Source organism: Limanda limanda, chromosome 12, assembly GCF_963576545.1.
Source record: "Limanda limanda chromosome 12, fLimLim1.1, whole genome shotgun sequence".
Taxonomy (NCBI): Eukaryota; Metazoa; Chordata; class Actinopteri; order Pleuronectiformes; family Pleuronectidae; genus Limanda; species Limanda limanda.
In genome coordinates, this window is record NC_083647.1 from 13,999,473 (window position 1) to 14,020,862 (window position 21,390).

At 40.5% G+C, this 21,390-nt stretch overlaps 1 protein-coding gene across 1 annotated transcript; it reads left to right on the top strand.

Moving 5' to 3' along the window:
* Window positions 1-843: 843 nt before the first annotated feature.
* On the top strand, window positions 844-16,098 carry lrrc9 (leucine rich repeat containing 9). Its single transcript, XM_061082962.1, has 32 exons — window positions 844-900; window positions 1,543-1,761; window positions 2,064-2,204; window positions 2,448-2,511; window positions 2,617-2,687; window positions 3,479-3,661; window positions 4,047-4,202; window positions 4,293-4,510; window positions 4,675-4,806; window positions 4,903-5,082; window positions 5,205-5,325; window positions 5,496-5,631; window positions 5,732-5,872; window positions 5,962-6,086; window positions 6,278-6,442; window positions 6,534-6,653; window positions 6,744-6,935; window positions 7,117-7,242; window positions 7,425-7,565; window positions 8,055-8,232; window positions 8,354-8,574; window positions 8,694-8,816; window positions 8,916-9,046; window positions 9,127-9,235; window positions 9,322-9,461; window positions 10,354-10,490; window positions 10,943-11,160; window positions 12,053-12,121; window positions 13,017-13,141; window positions 14,390-14,580; window positions 14,807-14,963; window positions 15,067-16,098. The coding sequence occupies exons 1-32, from the start codon at window positions 844-846 to the stop codon at window positions 15,098-15,100; spliced, it is 4,521 nt and encodes a 1,506-aa protein (XP_060938945.1). The 3' UTR covers window positions 15,101-16,098.
* Window positions 16,099-21,390: the final 5,292 nt, after the last annotated feature.

Here is a 21,390-nt window from a genome sequence, read left to right on the forward strand (position 1 = left end):
GTAGCACAACTAGCCCTTTGATACACAAGCTATGGAAATCTCTTCTTATTCACAACATGGGTCAAAAACGAACTGTATTCATTACCTGTGTTATCTCATGCAGGGCTGGGTGTTTCAAACTTTGGTCTATTATTTTATAGTTTATTCTTCCATCTTAATTTAGGAGAAGGCTCCTCTGATGACATCAAATCTTCATCAAAGATAAAGGCTCCTTTGATGGTACAGAATTTTCTATGTTCTTAAAGGAGCCTTCATCATTCAGGAGAGCTGGATTCCAAGACACACCCACAACCACAAATCCTGTGTAGAACACAGTCTAGGTTCTCAGCATCAGGAATTTCAGACTCAGAATCAAGAAATGCCTCCTCATTTCCCTCATCCTGTTCTTCATGCAGCATCTTTATGATCATTTCAACCGTGAGTCTGAAATGATTGCGACCAGCCATACTAACACTCTGGATAAAAAAAAAATCAAAAGCATAACAATCAGTCTGTTTAGTATATACTGTTATATTTTGAGTTTTATTTTCTTGATCTAGCTATCGTTAGCTAGTCAGAAAAGAGCAAACAAACAAACAAAAAATAAAGATTTGTGATGATCAAAAACAAGATAACCAGGGAATACTGAATGATGAATTTAATCCAACTGAGCCAGGTGACTTTGGACCCGTGTTGTGTATCAAAGGGTTAGCATGGATGTGTGGAGTACAGTGGTTTAGCTAACTAGCCCCAGTCATTAGCAACAGGCAGCTCTCAGTAAGTAACTGTCGAAACGTTTCCTTTGCTTCCCTCAGTAGAGATTGTGCTCTGTCAAGCTGCAGATTATTTCCCCACAGGAACAGCATGATGATCGGGGAGAAACTAAAGGAGCGCTGCGACGAAGAAGTGATCAACGAACTGGTCAGTGTGAAGCTTTCTCTCTTTTGGTTACAATCACAGATAATAATCAAGTTCAGGTTAATCATGTGCAGGTTTTAGCACCAATACTCTCTCCTACTAAAGCCTCATTTCAACAACTGATAGTTTTCACTGTGTTTTTCCGATGTGTGAAGATTCCAGGTCATGGCATCTTCAGGAGTTGCACATGTGTACAAAGTGATTTGCAAAATGTATCGTACTAAAACAACACAGATCAAAACAAAAACAAACTAAAATAAGAAGGATAACATATAAGAAAATATATTTTTAAAAAACAGCATTAAAAGGCTTTCCTGTAAAATATATCAAGCAATTATTTCTGGTGCGTCTAAACTCAGGCAGGATATTCCAAAGCCTCGTGGTGATGGCTAAAGCCCGGTCACCCTTAGTTACCATCCTTAACTTAGAACTACTAGCCAGTCTTGGTTAGAAAATCTTAGATTACTGCTTAGAGCATAGTCTTAAAATCTAGTCTCATACTCTTAAAATCAATCCTAGATTTATGGGTAACAAGCAAGTCCAGTTGGCTGTGTACACATGTACAACTTCTGAAGACACTATATGTTTCTCCTTTGACTCTTTTTTTAAATCATTATCATCATTATACAACACAATTCTCAACAGTGTTTGGCCAATGGAGTGGCTTATGAAAAAATCGCCCGAGAAGGAGCCTACATCACCTCCCTGGAGATCTTCTTCTCTGGTTTCCCCCGCATGGTTGGCCTTTCTTACTTCCCGAGGCTCACCCAGCTCACCATCGTGGGCCAGGATATTAATCTGATAGAAGGTCTGGAGGGTTGTCCTCTCCTCCGGGAGCTCTGGGTCACCCAGTGTCATCTGACAGTAAGTGTGATACACTGGTAAGATTTCTGATAACAAATACTGACAGTATAAAATGTAAAGCCTCGATTAACAAATGTTTATAATGTGAAAGATTGAATCTTACTGTTTCACTGCAGCAGCTCGTAAACACCAAAGACTGATAACACAATTTTACCCTCTGGCGTTGTAAAGAAACACTTGCATACGCTGACCACCATTTATGGTTCACAACCCATAGTTGAATAAAAACAGTATCCTGAGTTACTGAATTGTACAGCATAACACACCTTACAACATTGTTTCCCATCCTCTCTGTATTGCAGGAAATATCTGGACTACAGAACTGTGCAAAACTGGAGAAACTCTATCTTTATGACAATGAAATCTGTGAAATCAAGAATTTAGAAAGGCAGACGAACCTACAAGTCCTGTGGCTCAACAATAACTCCATTCGTCACATACAGGTTTGGACCACATTTGTCTATGTCTGTCTGTCTGTCTGTCGGTCTGTGAGGTATTAACTTTTGCATTTACTTCCTGAATGTATTTATTTATTTAGCTCAATAAAATGGCCTTTTTACACAAATCTTCATGTCAGTTACCTAATATGAGACATTTATATGAATGAGTATGTATGTCTTGTCAAAGGTGCACACTCGCTGTTTTTGATCATCTGACTCTTACTGTGTGGTTGTTATTTTCGAAAGGGCCTGAGCAAGCTTCAAAACCTCAAAGAACTGAACCTTGCCGACAACATTATTGAAAAGATTGGTAGGTTAGAATCCTTTTTATTTTCTTTGCCGAGTTTGATTGTGATTTTGTGAACATTTGAAAAGAAAACACATAATAATCAAATCATTTTCAACATCTTTTCAGGGCATAGCCTTAATCCTAATGTTGGCCTTCAAAATCTTAATCTGTCCGGGAACGAGATCCGCTCTTTTAAGGTAAGATAATAAAAAAAAAATATGTCTTTGAAACTCCCCCAGTACAAAGTTTCCATACTTATTTTGTCATATCTTATTAAAGTCCTTGGTCTGAAAAAGAGGGCATTTCTAACTTCTTGTGAAATGTTGAGGTCGTGGCCAGTTCAGATTTTTAATAATTTTTACAATGGGCTGGTCGCATGAGACCTCCATTGAGGTATTGAGCAGAATAATTTCACTTTTTGTCATTATTGATTCAATGATATACATTCATGATCATGAAAGGCATCTTAACACAAGATGAAGGCAGGGGTAGGTGTTAGTCAGTTATACATTTTCAATATTCTGTGACTGACACACTCATTCACAACATTCAGACAGGATCATTGTCTTCTTCAAGGTCAGCCTGATAGGGAACACAACATGTTTTGTGGCTCTAACTTTGATTGGATGAACACCTAAGACGATATTACTACAATCCTCTTTTATTGAAGAATATTGTCATTTTCACTGGGTGTAAAGTATATTGCAACAGCTGTGGAGTGAAGGTGAAGTGTTCCTCAGTTTGTCAAAGTAGCTGTTCTTTTGCTCTCATGTGAGAATTGTCTAATATTTGGACTTTTTCAGTGTGCAGCAAACATGAGTGGGGCTGAGGACGGTTCCTGTCACACCAACCACCAATTAAATTTAGCTTTTCATTTTATAGAAGTTGTACTTTCGATAAATTATTATTTATCTTTTAGAACTAACCTGCTTAGGATGGACATATACATTGTCCTGTAACTTGCCTGTGTGCTCTGTGGTTGCAACAGGAGCTGACCCTGCTAGCGCGCTTACCCCATCTGAGAGAGCTAGCACTGAGGGACGCCACTTCAGTCCCAAACCCAGTGTGTCGGCTGTGTAACTATGCAACTCACATTCTGTACCACATGCCAGGCCTCCAGCGACTTGACACCTACGACGTCTCGAGCAAGCAAGTCAAGGAAGCTGCTGAGGTATTGAGGAGATGATCAGGACCCTTTACTCTGTTTCACACCACTGTAATTGACCTGATAATGAGTTGCTCTGATTTACTGAAATAAACCTTAGGTTTCTTCAGAAATACGTTTTTTCGTCAAACATTTTTATTTTAAAGATTTTATTAATCTAATACATCACAAATGCAAGTTTCTCTAAAATGTAGCTTTTGCACTTTTTATATCTTTTGTAACCTTAACTGAGATGTGGAGTAAAAACTACAATGAGGTCTTGTGGGTACATAAAAATGCACATTCATATAAAACCTATGAAATGCAGTTATTACTTGTTGCATGTCTTAATTTTTTGTGTCCTGTTGGATTTTTTTAGCAAACCGTATAAGCTTGTACTTTTCTCTGTCAGTCAACAGTGTTGAAGAAAATTATGTACTACAACATGCGAGTACACACTGCTCAAAGGAACCTGGAAGAGACCCGGTTAAGTCTGATCGAGAGGAAGAAAACTCTGCTGCTGTTGCCTGAAGAATGTGTCAGGACACTAAGTCATTCCTTCAAAAATGTATGTAGAGTACAGTAAGATATTAAGCTGACATCTCCAGCTGTAAAGTGTAAAGTTAAGAGGGTTGTTGTCTCTTTTACACATCCCCAGCTTGAACGTGAGCTCTCCAAGGTGCTGACTAGTCGTAAGAAGTCTGCCTGCAAATTGGACGATGTACCAGGAGGACCGACCCACTTAGTGGATGGTTCATCCAACAGATGTGATCCAACCACTGACGTCAGCTGTGATCCCACCATGGAGCCAAAAATACTCATCAAGATGAAAGCACTGAGGGAGAGACTGACACTGTGGAAGAAAAGGCTGAACGAGTTAGTTTGTAAACTTTGATTAATCTAAAGAGAAAATTTGACAAAATTTTATACACTTTAATGTCACGCGGTACACTTTTTCTATATTTAAGTGTCTGAGTGTGAAGTTAGTGATGAAACATGTCTCCAATGTTGAAAAATAAGATTCCTTCTTTTATATTCAGGATTGAAGCTTTTCATGAGAGAGAGTTGGCTCAAGCCACACACATGATGGGATACACAGTCCAGTTTCTGCTGATGGAGCTCGAAAGTGTTGGAAACATTCGATTAGAGGAGGGTGGCCCCACAGACCCTTGGTAATTATTTGGTATCATTATTTGTACCTACCACCATCATGTCATTTACCGTCAAAGAGATTAAGTTGACTTTTTTTTCTGCCGTGTCTGCAACAGGTTTAATTCCTCTTGCGACCTCCTCCTTTCCCGCTTCTCACACTCAGACGTCAGTGTTCACGGCATCACTGGCATTAAGATTGATAGAGTTATCCGCATCTTCAACAGCGCCTTGAGGTTTCGCTTTGAGGACAAACTTCACAACCTGCTAGTCAGCGAAGACACTCTTATCCATTCACAGTAAGTGAAACTGGACTGTGATGAATTTTTTAAAACATTAACACAAGAGAGATGTTGTTATGTGATCTATCTACTACCAAGACCACCAGATATTAGTGTAAATTTTATGTGCACCTTTTGAGCAGGATTTACAGAAATCGGCTGGATCACTTGTTCTACGCACCTGACCCGGAAAAAGACTGTGCAATGGAAGAAATTTTTAGCATTTTGGAGGAGGGCTTTAAACCGGCAGGACACTATAAGGTGTGTATACTGTTAAGATGGTGCATAATAGTTTAGTCCACTGCTCTACAGTAACACCTGTATAACTGAAACAATGAACAGCCTGTGCAAAAATAATATTCTCTCCAGAATGATTCTTTTAAGCAGAATGAGTAGAAGGAAGTGACATTTTAAATTTGAACTTGATTTAGACCTTTGGGAAAGAGTGTGGCATACCGTTATCCAACAGCCTGAGTGTGACTGAACAGCCCAGAATCGAACACACTCTGCGACAGGCCAGCAAACCGGACTCCAAGTACTGCAAGGATCCAGTCCCATTCAGGAACGGTGGGTTGGTTTATCTCACAGGACTGTATCCTTATATTGTCTATAGAAGACCATTTTATTTTCTTAAAAACTGAAATGCTTGTATTTTTTGGACCATTAGGTCAGATTATTATTTCCAAAGTGTACGTGGGTCACAGCATCCCTCTCCGAGAGGAAGGTCCAGTTGACAAAGTCAGCCTTCGTAGAGTCTGCTCTGTGTATCGCAATGTGGAAACTAAGCTCAGATCTGCATCGAGCGATGGTACGTGGCATATCAAAAGGCATGAAAGGAATTATTTCTCAGTCAGTAGTTGCACAGTGTCATAGTGTCTCTGTGTGTTTTTTATTCAGAAAGACCTCGCTCCTCCAAAACACACACTGGTCCTGAGTGCAGCCCCAGGCGGAGACAGTGGTTTGTGTTTGACCATGAACTCGTCTTGCCTAAGTACCTTGTATATTTTCAATATGTAACTAGGGTAAGTCATGAATTCATGCATTTATTTGATCAACACGTGAGATGCTGCATGTAGCATACATCCTCTCAGAATATTGTTATTTTTCTCATTTTCTGTCTGCTGGTTGCACACTCTTTAGAACGATAATAAACGCTACATTTGAATAATTATGAACATTACCATTTTACATGCTTTTGATATGTTATTATTAGAAACAAGAACATCCTGCATTGCCAGAACACAGCAAAGACAGAATCATTATGGACAAGCAAGTCCTCAACATGGTACCTGTGCTTAAACAGCAGCCTAAGTTGATGAGCTTGGACGACAAAATTCTGCTTAATGTGGCCGGAGCTAACGTCCTGAGTCAGATCACTGTAAGTATGATGGGTTTTCACACAATGGCTTGATTTTGAAGCTAATTTGATGTACTAATAATAAAATATCTTTAATGTTCTGAATCTCCAGGTACTGAACCTTCATGGGAACAGTCTGAGCAAGATAAAGGAGATTTCCTGCCTCACGGCTCTGCGGCATCTCACCATCAGCTTCAATGAGTTCACACGCCTCGATGACATTTCTCACATGGTGGGAGTGATGATAGGAAAACATGCTATTGGGCTTAAAATAAACAGTGTGCCATGAAAAAGCTCATCAATTATCTTTCCAATATCACAGCCTTACCTTGAGTCTTTGGATGCGAGCTTCAACCACCTGGTGACCCTCGAGGGGCTGAGGGGGCTGGGACAACTCAAGCAGCTTGATGTGCGGTGGAACCAGTTGACCAAAGCCAGACAAGATGCTGCAGTTTTAAGGAAACACACACCTGCTCTTCTGAAGCTTGACACCAGATACAACCCTTGGAAGAGAGTACGTGCTGGAACCTAAAAACATTAGCTGAAACTCAAACTCCAAATACTAAATCCAAATAATAAATCCATAATGAATGGATAGTTTGTGCCGCGATGTTCTGTGCGTGACCTGAAAAAACAGTGGTTGTTTCAGGCATCATGAGGAGGTGTATTCAGTGAAGCTGTGTTTTTCCTTCCAGCTGGAGACGGCCAGAAGGACCATACTGGGACGTCTAAAAACACTCACACACCTTGATGAGCTGATGGTCACAGAGGAGGAGGCTGCTAATGCTGTTGCCATGGCTGCAGATTCCAAAATTAACCAGGTGAGAATTATTAACATATATGAGTTTATATATACAGATACTAAATGTACAGTTTTTTATTTTACTGGTCCTTGTTAAGGTTGTAATGGTTACATGTTCAAGTGATTATTTATTCTAGGTGAAAATCTATAAATGTAGAATTTACTTTGAATTAGTCCCGGCTGTTGACTCTCTGCTCTCAGGCATCTCTTCTGGCTCACTCGCGCACTAATACTGATCGTCCCCGAAGTCTCAGCCTGATATCGACAGCTAAGCTCATCTGCCTTGTCAGTCCAGCGCCCTGGGGGCTCAGCCAGCAGCTGCAGCCGGACTGGACCGCAAAGGTGAGCTTCGGCACGTGGGTATCTCCATAAGGAGTGTTTCTAAGTGCTATATGAAGGCAGCTGGAATTGCTTGAGGTACTTGAAGACATGTCATCTGAAAGACTACTTCAGTCTAACTGGGGAATCCCAGGTATCCTTGAGTTTCTCAACGACTCTCAAAGTATTTACAGCTCTCCAAGAGGTTAAATACTTGGAACTACAAACACAGATATACAATGACCTGGAGGACAAATGCATTTGGTATGCTTGAATAAAATGCCTCCTCCAAGGAGTTTTCCCATTTTCTCTGTTCAAATTAGTCATGCAGAGTCAAAACTAATATTTATCAGGTATATTCAAGAAAAAAATTTCAAGTACGCAACATGCAGCCTCTGACCTGCTTGGAACTGAAAGCAGGTCACATGTTGTGATCTGCAAGTGTAAGTTGTGTTTTACAACTTTAATCATTTAATCATTTTAACTTGTTTATTACCTTACAATTTTGAACAGCTCACAGCCCTGAACCTTGACAGCCAGAGGATTTCCAAGCTGACTAATCTGAATAAGCTGGTGAACCTGCGCTGGGCCTCCTTCAATGACAATGACATCTCTAAAGTGGAGGGACTTGAGTGTTGCCTGAAGCTGGAGGAGCTTTCCCTGAACAACAACAGCATCAGCACTTTCAGTGGTCAGTAACACTGTCAACACCTTTATTATACAATATATATATATATGATGAGTGTTGGTTGTTTCAGCCCCACAACACAGTCAACATCACTTTGTCTGTCTTTGCTCTTCTGTTTCTTTAGGCCTGTCAAAACTGCTTTGCCTGACTAAACTGAGTATAGACGGGAATCAGCTCTCTAGACTGGATGTTTCAGTCCTCGATCAGCTGCCCAACCTGACCTTTCTGTCTGTGGAGAACAACTGCATCAGTTCCCTGTATGGCATCCAGAGGGTCAGCTCCCTGCTTGAACTCTATATTGGCAACAACCAGATCTCTTCATCACGAGACATCTACTATCTAAAGGTAAGAATTTAATAAACACAAACGTATCCTTACCCGAAGACATGGGAGAGAAATAAGTGCTGAATGTGTCTGATTTTTCCTACATTCTTATTGTTTTGTCTTAAACATCTTACTTTCAGGGACTGTCCAACCTCATCATTCTGGATCTTTATGGGAATCCTCTAGTGGAGAAACTAGAGTACTATCGGATATATGTGGTGTTCCACGTGTCTTCGCTGAAAGCTCTGGACGGGATTGCTGTCGTACGTGCAAAAAACAGAAACCAATTCAACCTTTCACATCACATAGAGATGATGACATGAGTATAATTAGTGTTTTGCATGTGCTGTTGCTTTCTCAAGGAAGTTCTTGAGTCTGAAAGTGCAAAGGACATGTTTGGAGGAAGACTAACCTCGGACATGGTGGCAGAGAAGCTGGGCCACTCTAACTTCTCAGACATCACCTACCTCACTCTGCAGGCCTGCTCCATTAGGTAATAGAAAGACACATGTCCAAAATTAAAGATGACATAATTGGACATTGACATAATGTAGCAATTTTTTTCCCTCACAGGAGCGTTGACCTCTCTCCAGTAGACATATTCATTAGCCTGCGCAGTGTCAACTTGGACCACAACAACCTCACCTCTTTTTCGGGCCTTGTTTACCTGCCGAACATCAAAGTAAAAATGACTCTCACTTAAAAATACAGAAGCAGGTTCTAAATACAACTGATTCGTGGATAAATACATTATATTCTTCTTGGCAGTCTCTGTGTCTGAACAACAACCACATCGAGTCCATTCTACCCAGGCAGCGGACTCAGGCTCATCTGACAAACAGACAGATCCTCCACAGCAAAGTCCACTCCAGTGGTTACGGTCAGCAGAGTTCATCCAAAGGAAACAGGTAACAGAGTTCTTATTTCAATTTCAATGCAGTTTATTGGCATGGCATCTGCACCAAATTGCACAAACTCATATATATCAGTCACCAAATAATGTTAGATTTATTTCATCAAGATTCATTATCCCTAAGAAATTAAGGAAATTGTATCTCACAATGTCAAAGAAAACAAATAGAAATTCCTGGATTTGCTCCCTGATCAAGATCCGCACCAAAATGTTTACTTTTCTTCATAGAGTTTTGTGGTAATTCATTTATAAGTCTTTGCATATTCTTGCTAAATGACAGACAGACAGACAAACAAACGCAGAATTATCGATGAAATTGATGACCTACATAAAATATAAAGTATAAAGTAATATAACTAATCAAGCTATAAAAACAGAAAAAAACTACTGAGCAAATAAACATCCGTCAAGGTTAGACGGTTGCTTATATAATATACATTTTGACTAAATGTGCAGACTGTAACCATTAGGGGGCAGTGCTGACCTACCAATGGATGAACTGTCATGACAGATCTTTGTTTCAGTTGTTGCCTGAGAATCTAAACACAATAAAATGTTGTTTTTAACACAGTTTCAAGATATTTTAATCTGTTTCAAAATACATAATATTATTATATCTGGAGATTAAAATATCAATTTTAAATACTACAAGTTTCTGGAGAGTCAGTGTTTTGTATGAAATGATCTTTAAGTCGCATTTTCCTTTTGTGTAAAATCAGTCCAAAGGCGATGTTGTGGCAGGCTCGCTTTTGTTCGCTGGCATGTGATTGCCTTTATGTGTCCTGCACCTGTGAGGTCTGACTAGTTAAATGAGGCAGCGGGGGGGAGAAAGAGATGTTCATTTAACCACAGAGATTGCAGACTGTCATTCTGTTACTGTGTTTAAGGGAAACTTGGCCCACTGGCAGCCGGGAGCCACTGATGGCCAGCCTGGAGGTGCTGCATTTGAGTGACAATGGAATCTCCAGTTTGGCCAATCTGCAGCTCAGCAGGCTCACCAATCTTAAAGCCCTTTTCCTTCAAGGTATGTATGGTCCACGGACCCAGCCTCACTCACAAAGCCTGTTCACAGAACCTGTGAAAGGGCAAGCACTGAGAGCAGGGTCTCCCATTGACCTAAGGCCAGGTGGGGGATGAGACTGGAAGAAAGGAACCACTGACTTTCTTTTCAGCAGCTTTTGATGGGTTTTGATTGTGTTTTGTTTTGTTGGAATGATTTGTCCAACCGAGCCGACCTGACTTGTCCTTTTTTTTTTTTGCTTTTTGCTCAGAAACCGTTCCAAGCAGTCGCTGTCATTTCAGTGCTTTTTACACAAGGCGCAAAAACACCAGGCAAATGTTTATATAAGCTTAAAATTCTGCTTTTTATATTGTGTGGGCTGTGCGATCTACTCTCTATTTTAGTTATATAAATATTAGACCATTATTGTTTTCACTGTGGTTCCCTTGTTGTGACATTGTTTGCTCCCTCCCTAGGTAATGACATCAGCCAGGTGGAAGGGTTGGAGGGGCTATGCCATCTAAGAGAACTGGTCCTAGACAGGAACCGCATCAAATCTCTGGCTGAGAACTCTTTCATAGCCCAGAATGTTCTGCTGGAGCTGCGTCTAGAAGAGAACCGCATCCGGGAGCTCAACCATCTCAATCCTCTGACCGAGCTCCGCAAGCTGTTTCTCGGCATGAACAAGCTGCAGGTATTCTCGTCTCAGCAACTGTCGCCTCCTAACATGCTGAATATTTTAATGTTCATAATAATTTTTAATCAAACTGAATATTCCGATTTTTCAATTAAACTGGCTGAATGACTCACTCCAGAGTGATTTCCTGAGGTGGCCACCAAGGTCACAGTCTGCTTTTGTGTAGTTTTTGATTCAACACTAACTTTTGCTGATTGGTTCTTATGCAAAACGCGTAAGAACTTAAACACGAGATGTTTAAGAATGTGTTTTATTCAACGTACAGCAGGATTACTTTTTTCTGCATTTGCAAAGTAAGACGTGAAGTATAGCAATCATAAGTCATTACCACCCCACTGTGCCACGCGAAGGGTAGCATTAAGAAGAATCAAGTTTGATTGAAGGTCAGGGCACTGTGTATGAAGACCGGGGAAAACAATCAGTACAACGTGTAATCAGCATCTCAGTCTGCATCTCCCTCTCACCCGGGGTGAGTGATTTGCACTTTAGTTGCGAGTTCTCCCTCTTCCCAATACCTCCTTAATGTTTTCATGCATTCAATTAAGACATAAAATACAGCAATCATCCCAGCGCTGCAGTCCTCACAGGGGGGGCACCTTTGAATCACAGCCAAATCCAAGCATAAACCTGGGAACGAGAGGAAACACCCCCATGGCCTGTTATGTGGCCAAATTCTCTCATGAGATTAACGAGAGCTCACACATGTAATCTCTCCCATCAGCTGCTTCCGTCCTCCCCTTCACCCAAATTATGAAAGGTTGAACCCTGATGCATATGTCTCTGTTATCAACACGCAGCCGGCTCCAAACAGCGAGAATGAAAAATGAAATGTGGGTTTAGGGTTATGAAGAACAACCTTAAATAATCTTTGTTTCTCTCCTTTTTTTAGGATGTCACCGAGCTCGACAAACTAGAGGTTCTTCCATCGCTGACAGAGCTCTCAGTGGTTGGAAATCCTGTAAGTGTTATTAGTGTCTGCGCATTAAACAAGTTACACAGTTAAACAGTTCGATGTTTTGAACTGGTAAAGATTAGGATGGAGGGTTATTTTTGCTTCGGTGATTTTGGACAATGATGTGAATCCACTAGCTGTTTTTCTTGAATTCCTTCAAACAGATTACCAACAGCATCACTTGTACAATTCTAAACACTAACCCAGGAGAACTCTGTGGTTCAAAATGAAGCAATTACATGATGGGCCGTCTGCTGTGCTTCAAACTGACCGGCATCAGAGACAAATCCATTGACCAAATGGCAGGCCGCTGTTGGCCCGGTTACATCACCCATCTGGAGCTCATGGATCAGGCCGGAGCCGAGTGAGCAGCTCCCTATCGTCCATAGGGCCATGCTCAGCTGTTGTAGCCTCTTTACCGCTCGGGCCCATCCCCCTTCTCCTCCCATAGGGGGGGTTTAATCCTGCCTTCGGGTACAGGGTGAACGCCAACAGCCACCCTGGAGACAATACCTCCTGCTGTTGACCACATGAGATTGTTACTTCACCCATGTTCCCTAGCCAAAGTCCTTTCCACTGGGCATCTATTGGCACGCTCTCATAACTTAATCATAGCAGCCGTGTCCTGCAGGAACATACAGTTCTGTAAGTGGACAGGCTGGATTTGTACCCTGGCCAGAGGGTCCCCGCAGCTGGGCAGAAAACTGTCTGCTCCTGTCTGGGTCACTAGAAAGGCTGCTGGGAACATGATAACTATATTGCAATCAACATGGCATCATATTTATCCCAGATGTCACAGGCAGTCTTCAGTCAGGCTCCAATATGAACATTTTCAAATGCTACTTAATGTCAGTGTAACTTATAACTTGTAGTTTTACCTAATACGTTTTTGTTCTCCCAGGTGGCCCGCAAGTCTCTCCACAGAGTACCAGTGGTGCTTCATCTGTCCCAGCTGCAGGTCCTGGATGGAGTGATGGTCACTCTGGAGGAAAGGACCAGGGCTGAGCTCCTCAGTTGTGATCCATCAGTAAGAACTGAACATATATATACACACATACAAACAGGGTCATAGCTACCATCGAAACAGAAGTACAATACAAGTACACAAGTGCAACCTTGAGCACATCTTCTCTCTTCAGGGTTCCTAGTGAAGCATGTGTTATTTTCCTCACATTTACAACTCAAAACTGCCACACCACGATCTCAGTTTGTATTGCTTGGCAGCGAGCAGCATTACTTGAGCAGTTGGGGTTAAAGGCCTGTTTCTTGACCCCATTGTTGATAAGACTTACTCCTGCTGGTATGGGGACTGAACTGAAAACCTTCCAGTCAAGTACAAGTTTGTTTCTTTGACCTCAGGACCACTTCTGCTTGAGTGAAGATGGTTTAGGAAAACTTATAAAATGAGGTGAAAGCTTAGTTTTCAGGAATAGGATCTGTTATCCCCACACTCTACTACTTTACCTCAATCATGACTGAATTACAAAGGAACAAAGGTTCTGCTTATATATAATCCCATAATGGGCCCGATCATGTAAACCGTAGTCCAGCTGAACCAGACAAAACGAAAACAACCAAACAGCAGCAAGCAAAGAGGGGGGAAAGCCTGGATCAAACTCTTTCAGTCTGACTGATCTGATGTTCATGTAATGAGAGACCAGGGCAGTAATTCTCCTGCAGCTCTGAATTAAAAGCAGCCTAAGCCCTGCTGGCATCATCCTGCTGATTAGATGAAATGTGCCCAGCCGATAACGCACCAGTGGATTTACCCCCTATTAGCCAGGTCAACATGACCCCCTCTGCTTGTTAATCGTACATGTGGAAATGACAGAGCAGAGATCAAGGGTTTTCTCATTAAAAACACAAACACAGAGCTCCACTTATTGAATCCCGCTACCGCCATCTCACTTGTCACTCTCGGTCTATGGCTGTGACCGCTCTTGTTTGAATTTGAGCATTGGTATTGATGAGTGGTAATTACTATTCCCCCCGTAAGATGTTAATACATGTGGAACAACAAGCAATCGAATCACCAATCCCCTGCCAAGTGTGTGAGTGGAGTGGACACACGGCAGTCACACAGGCAGCTACAGAAGGGTGGAGAAAACAGTTATAATTAGGATGCAAATGTTAGTGAGGTCGACGAGTTTGCCCTGGAGGCGCTTAAGAAATCATCTTTACACATTATGTAAATATTTGCTGTTTTTCATTGTATCCTGTCTTATAGGATTACTTGTTTCTTTCTTATGCGCCCTGTTTAATATTTCTCCAACGGCTGTGCTCTCAGTACCCTGGAGCCCTTCTCCCCCCCACTGAGTTAAACCTACCTGGACTGCTCCCCCTCGTGCCTCGACACTCCTCTCTACGAGGAATAAGTATAAGTGGAGGACCGCAGACTATCACGCTTGGGCAGGATATCCAGACGAATAACACGGATGAAGCACTGTCTCTTCAAACAAACAAGTGTGAGTGTGACAAGAGTTTTGGAACTGATGGAATTTCACATTACACTACTATTACACTTTACATCTGTGTCTATATGATGTGATGAAATGAAAGGAGAGTTGGGTTTTTTAGGAGCTCTAGTAAAAGCAGAAAGATTGATATTCATTATCGACATACACCAGATAACTGTTCTGTGTTTAGTCGAGCACTGGCTTGACTTTCTTGGTTTTTATTTTCCAATATCAGACAAGAGGCGAAAGCAGAGTTATCCAGCTCGAAGCACACAAACTGACGTTACCTTCAGACAAATCAGAGGAACAGGAACTACCCTGCCAACCACAAGTCTACTGTGTGATGGGAACAGACATTTTGACCCATATAACAACCAGGAGCAAGAAACCAGGTTAATGATTCTAGAGATTATAATATTATTCCTTCAAAATGCAAATGATCAGTTTAAAAGATTTTGGGAAAGAATAACTGTTTCCTAACTTGTTTTTTTCCAGATTCCCAAATAGTGGTAAACCTCCACCCATGTAGCATCCAGAGGAGGTCAAAGCCTGGAACAACCATGACTGTGGCCCGTTGATATACTGTGATTGCTAGCAAGGAATGCAATGCATTTTGTTTTTATAATTTTTCATTTTTTTCTACATACCTTTATACAGTATATTGAACTAGAGTGGCAAACAATCGAGTGCTTATCTCCTTCAATGCCATGCAGTCCTCTCACTCACTTCACTGGATCTGGATTTGATTTGAATCTGTGCTAAATTGGACACAAACATAAATATCAGTCCCGTAAACATGCCTGATTTTTTCCCTTGCTCCGCCTCCTCAGCCACATCCACACCAAAATGGAATGAGTTCCTGCCTGACTCATACCACATCCGCCCACCAAGTTGTGTGTTAATCCATCCAGGAGTTTTTTTGAGAACATAACCTCCTTGGTGGAGGTAATGCGGACATGGTCTTTGAAAAAGGCAATACAGAACTTTCTATGAACTTCAAACTAAATGCAATTTACATGTTAATAAATCTTCTTTGGTGTTTGTTTAAAACAAAGCTTCCTTTGGTCTAAACACAATCACACTACTTGAAAGGAACGTGTATTGCACTCCTTTTCAAACGCATTTATAACCACTGATTTTATTTTCCCTCCACGCAAATGGATCACTAACCATGGTAATCTGAGGATGAGAGGTTTTGGCGTCATTTCCACCGCTATCCAGTCCTTGGCCCCAAAAGAGTAAAAAAAAACACCCACAGATGTACGGGCGTGTGAGGCTGGCATGCTGTGTCCATCAGGTCAAACGCATCCCCAACAAGTGGGATAATCCAGCTTTAGCACACCTCTCTGTGGACAATAATCTGCAGTCACTCAGATAAAGATGTTATCTTGAATGAGGTCCAAATGGATTTCAGAGAACTGTCAGTTTCATCACGTTAGCCTCTTTTCGAAAAGCTCACCGCAGTTTCGCCTGTAATAGATAAATCTTGTGTGTTGTAACAGCAAATAAACCTCCGTTTGATATGTATGATGTTAGTTCTGCTGCTGAACATGAGAATGTAATCCTCCCTGTCTTTCTGTCAGTTTAACCCAGTGGGCCTGTAGTTAACAGTCTGAGCTTTAAATGTGGAGGAGGCAGTCTATATGAAGTGATATGAAACCTTTACATATCCCACAAGAGATTTATGTGGGATATTTTCACCTCCATTACCTTAGGCATAAATAAAATGACGCAAAGAACAATGCAGAACTCTGTTATATACCTAAAGAATATCTAGTAAAGTTAAATTATTATTTATTTTACTTTAGAACTGTGGTTTTTCATAGCATGTGCTCAATAGAAAAGATAAAACAGAGTCAAGACTTGGGCAAGATGTTGCTCTGCAAAACCCAAAGGCTTGAGCAGCAACATTTCCTAACCCCAGCTTCGGAGTTTATGCTTTTGTGACCTCAGTGCGACCACTAGGTGTCCTTAGAGCTCCATTAGCTCTCCCTCAAAGACTCAATCAGTCCTGAATGAATTCACCACCTGCCTGTGCTGCAGGTAGTCATTTCTCAGCAGAGGAGGGACACATGCATGTGGACGCCACAGATTTGTGTTTGCGGAACATGTGTGGCAGCTCGCAGCAGCAAAAGTGAAAAGCTCTCCCCAAACAAGCTCCTCTAATGCATGTACTTAACTTCACTTAATTTGTGTTAATTCCCAGCACTAAGCAGGGCTAATGACAGTGCAAGTGAGTGCACTGTCATTACTGTGCTCTGCCTGACATCAAATGGCAGCTGATGGACTCACACTAGAAAAAAAGACACTCTAATGCACAGATTTGGGGGCTCAGTGCGAGTACTCTAATGCATTAGGTATTGCGAAGGATAATTACACATTTTGTATTTGTGTACAGGGTGTGCAGTATGGATATGTCAGAAGTCTGTTTGTCAGAAGCTGTTTTCCAATGCAAATGTATTTCCGCGTGTGTTGTAAGCTTATAGCGAGCATACCACTTCATACAGTATGTTTCTCTTTGCATATCTGTCAGTATTTTTAACATTAAAAATGACATTAACATAAAAATTGTGAATTATTCATCAGTTCTGAGTGAACCCAGATGCACCTCTCTCTCTCGCTCTCTCTCTCTCGCTCTCTCTCCCCCCCCCCCCTTCTCTCTTCCCCCTACTCCTCCATGTGAGTAGACCACATGGTTCGTAGCTGGTTTAATGGGATGGAATGTGACAGGTTATGTTTTCATCTGCCTGATATGGAGCCCGACTCAGGCGGGAGGGAGCAAGAGACAGACGGAGAGAGGGATGGAGAGGGGGCAGACAGAGTTGGTCTCCACAGTTGTATTTGGGAATCATACTTTGACATGTTTGTGCTTGTTGAGAATCAGTTATAGATGATACCCCTCCCTGTCAGCACACAAACACACACACACATGCACATGCTCAGTATGGGGCCATTACTGCTGGTCCACTAACTTCCTACATTTGCTGTGTCTGTGCATTCAGAGCACCATTAGCCCAAGACTCTGTGAATAATTGCTGAATGGACCATGTTTTCACTGCTATCTACTCAGGTTCCAGTGTTGGGGGTTGATGTGGGGGTGAAGTGAGGAAACTGATTGATGTTTGATCCCGACAGATAATGCTGCATCTTGTGCAATGTTTATCCAAGCATTATGCACAGTATGCCCGATGCATGAACGCCATTAAACTCCATACGCACTGCACATTTACCAGCTTCTATTAACTTTAGAAGTGCTTCAACACAGAGCTTACAATTGCACCATCAATTGATTTGGAAGTAATGTTATAAAAATTAAATCGCTCCATATTTGCCTGCTGTAGGCCGCCATAAAAACATAAATTGTTTAGTTTTCAAAAGGTGCTAATGCCCCAAGTTCATTTTTCATCCTGTGTTCAGGAGCAGTGTTGCCTTATTGCTCGTCCTGAGATCTGTTATTGAGTTATCATTGCTGCTCGTCATTTTCCTGTAAATTGTTTCCCGTGAGGTTTTAGATTTAGATTAAAGAGCGAATGGAGTGAGAGCAAAAATACAGATAAAAGAATGGAGTGAGCGTGACAATTTGATTGAAAAAAAGCTTTTATTTTGTGCAAACATTTTAGTTTGTAGCGCACGCCTCACAGAAGCAATAAATCTTGACTGCTTTTCATTTCTGGACTTTCATGTGATTTATCTCATTATTGAGCCTGTGTGTCATTTATCAAATTATTTCAATCGCACAAAGTGTGTTTGCTGGGTTAAAATAGGATAACACAATAACAGAACTACAGATGAATACCCACCTAATAAATTTAACAGGAATCAATTTTCAGAGACTGTCAGATTAATGTGGTATTAGCCATTTATTTCATGATATTTGCGTTTGTGTATCTCCGTTAATGACTTGGATGTCTTATTTCAAGTAGATGTTCTTCATCAGATGGCTGTAATAAAAGTGGAGTGATTGGTTGTAAATAAGTGGGGCTATGGGGGATTACATGGTACAGTACATGTTGTCGTGACTGACAGGCTTTTCTGTTTCAATGGTTTATTGTGTCCTACACGGAGCAGAAATTGCTTTTTCAAGATGAGAAGGAAACACAACTTCCTGTGCGCCCTTATCCCCTCAGCCTCAGCGAAGAATAACAACAACAACAATTTAATCTCCTTTGCAGCAGATTATTATCTTTCTTTGTGTTGATATTGTGGCCTTTTTAGTTGATCACTTCATGATCCTCCTTTTCGGTGCTCCTTCTGTCTAGGTAAAGCAACATTTTGAGGCAGGCACTTGACCACAATCACTTTCATCATGTTAAAATAATAAAATACTTGTAGGATTTGCTCTTGTTGCTCTTTTTGTACTGAGAACACAATAACAAGAATTTAGGATGTAATATGAATATTAATATTACTAATCCTTTGACAGTTTTTGGGGTTGAATGGGTGCATTATATTCATGGTTCAGGGAGATACTCGGCAAATGCCAAAATAATATTTACTAAAGGGAGAAAGAACAACCACTTTTGAGCTGAAATTTGATGTATTGCAAAGAATGATGAAGTTTTTATGTTAAGTTGAAAACAAGATGGGATGGTGATTTTGTATTAATGTGGTTTTCCGTCTAACGTTACCGACAATAACATCTAGTGGGTCGCCTACACATCATTTAATCTTTTAGCGAATCAGTGAGAGGAACAATTGGAAACTAATATATCAGATACAAATTAGTAGACTGCAAAAACATTGGTACACCAATCATCGATTTTTATCAGGCAAGTTTCTGTACAGGTTACATTCACCTGTGAGTTAATTGGCCAAATTCCACCCTGTCGAAGACCCAACCGGCGTCAGGTGCAATCAAGATCCATCTAGCCTCAGTCAAATGTTTTTGTTGTGCCCCAAACTATTTAAGTTTAAAGTTTATTTATGTCACACCAGGCATATGGGTATAATATACCTTAAAATATAAGTACCTTTCTTTAATGTGTAATAAGATTGTAGGCTTAGTCCCACAAGAAACATTGATAACAACCAAGATGACGCTGTAACATTCTCAACCTTATACTTGCTGAAGATTTTGATGTTCCATGTTTAGAGGAAGGTTCTTCATCTCACAGGCGATGGGTGGTGGAGGTGATATTCCATCTTAAACTCAAACCCATACTATTGTATGTGGGTTTGGTTTTATTATATGCTGTGTATAACTGTAAATTCATGTGTGCGTACATATATGTATAATTTATTTTTATTTTGTTCCATTTGTTTGCCTAACTATGGGGTATTGAGTGCCACTGGGATTTTCTACTAAAACGATTAAAAATTGTGAATAATGATGTGGTTTTCATACAACAATAGTTGAGTCACAGTTAAAATCTAATATGCCCTGTTTTTATATGGCTCAGACTGTACCATTATTAATTATTATTATTAATACAATAATTCAATTCAAACAACTTTTTTGTGTCCCCGGGAGGCAATTCTAGGGCACATAGAGCATGTCAAAACAACAAGTACAAACAAGAAAGAAAACAATGATGACATCAGTGCAATATCCACAGACGGTTAAAAATCTGTACAGTACACTAACCGTATAAAGTGAGAGTAGTGTATATGACTGTGCAAGGAGGGTGAACAGGATAATGGCTGTGAAAAGTGATTGTAAGAATGATTGCCAAATACTGTATGAGTAAAGTGTTCAGAGTGCATTGAGGTAAGTAATACAGACAAATTATGTACAGTTAAGGTAAATGAAGAATATATGTACAGGATCAGGTAACAGCAGATGAATAAATACTGTAGTGTATGAATAAATATCCATGCAGCAGATGTGTGACAGATGAATAAATATAGCAGCGGATAAGCAAATGAGCTGATGAGTGGGTATAACAATAAAGTAACTAATAGTAACTAGAAGGTTTTTGCATGAATTTACAAAACTATATTAAATTAAATGTGTCCCACACTGAAATCCAAAAATATTAAGTAACTTTTAAGTAAGGCTGTCAAATATATGTAGTAAAGTAGAAAATACATTGGTTTTCTCTGAAATGTGTATCAAAAGCAGCATAGAATGACACTGATACACACACACACACACAATAATTTGTCCATCTTCTTCCTGTGCTTAGTTTTTCACGTATACCAACAGGTAGTCCAATCCTTAGTGTTAATATAGGATTGGCCTAGTGGGTAGAGTGGTTATTCTTCAACAAGAAGGTTGCTGCTTCAATCCCCACTCTCCCCCATCTGCATGCCGATATGTGGACAAGATACTGAACCCCTGATATTGGCAGGACTTCAACCACCACTTTCAAATTTTCTGAAAAATTTGGTAAGAATTTGAGCATGTTAAAGCCCTCAAAAAGCCAATTAATTTGCCTGAAAAATAATAATAATAATCCTTACATTTCAATAGGGCCTCTCTGTCTGTCAGTGCCTGTCAGTGCTCAGGCCCTAATAATAGCACAATTCAACACAAAGTAATGCTGCACAACAAATACAACTATTGGCTAAAATACCGAAGGGATTATATAATAATAATGTTAATTATAAAATAATAATAATAGAGATAATAGAAATATAATAATATAAATCGACAGTTGTGGCATTTAATCATATAACTCATTCACGCTTAGATGAATCATTGAGGCATTAAACTAAACTGTGTGTGTGTGTGTGTTTGTTTGTTTGTTCCTCAACTCCAAACACAACAACCTGATATGTGTTGTTCTTTGTATCATTTATGACGTGAGTGCGTGTGTGTCGTTGGGGCGGGGCTTGTCGTGTAGGGGCGGGATGTTTACGGCACGGACCAATCAGAGG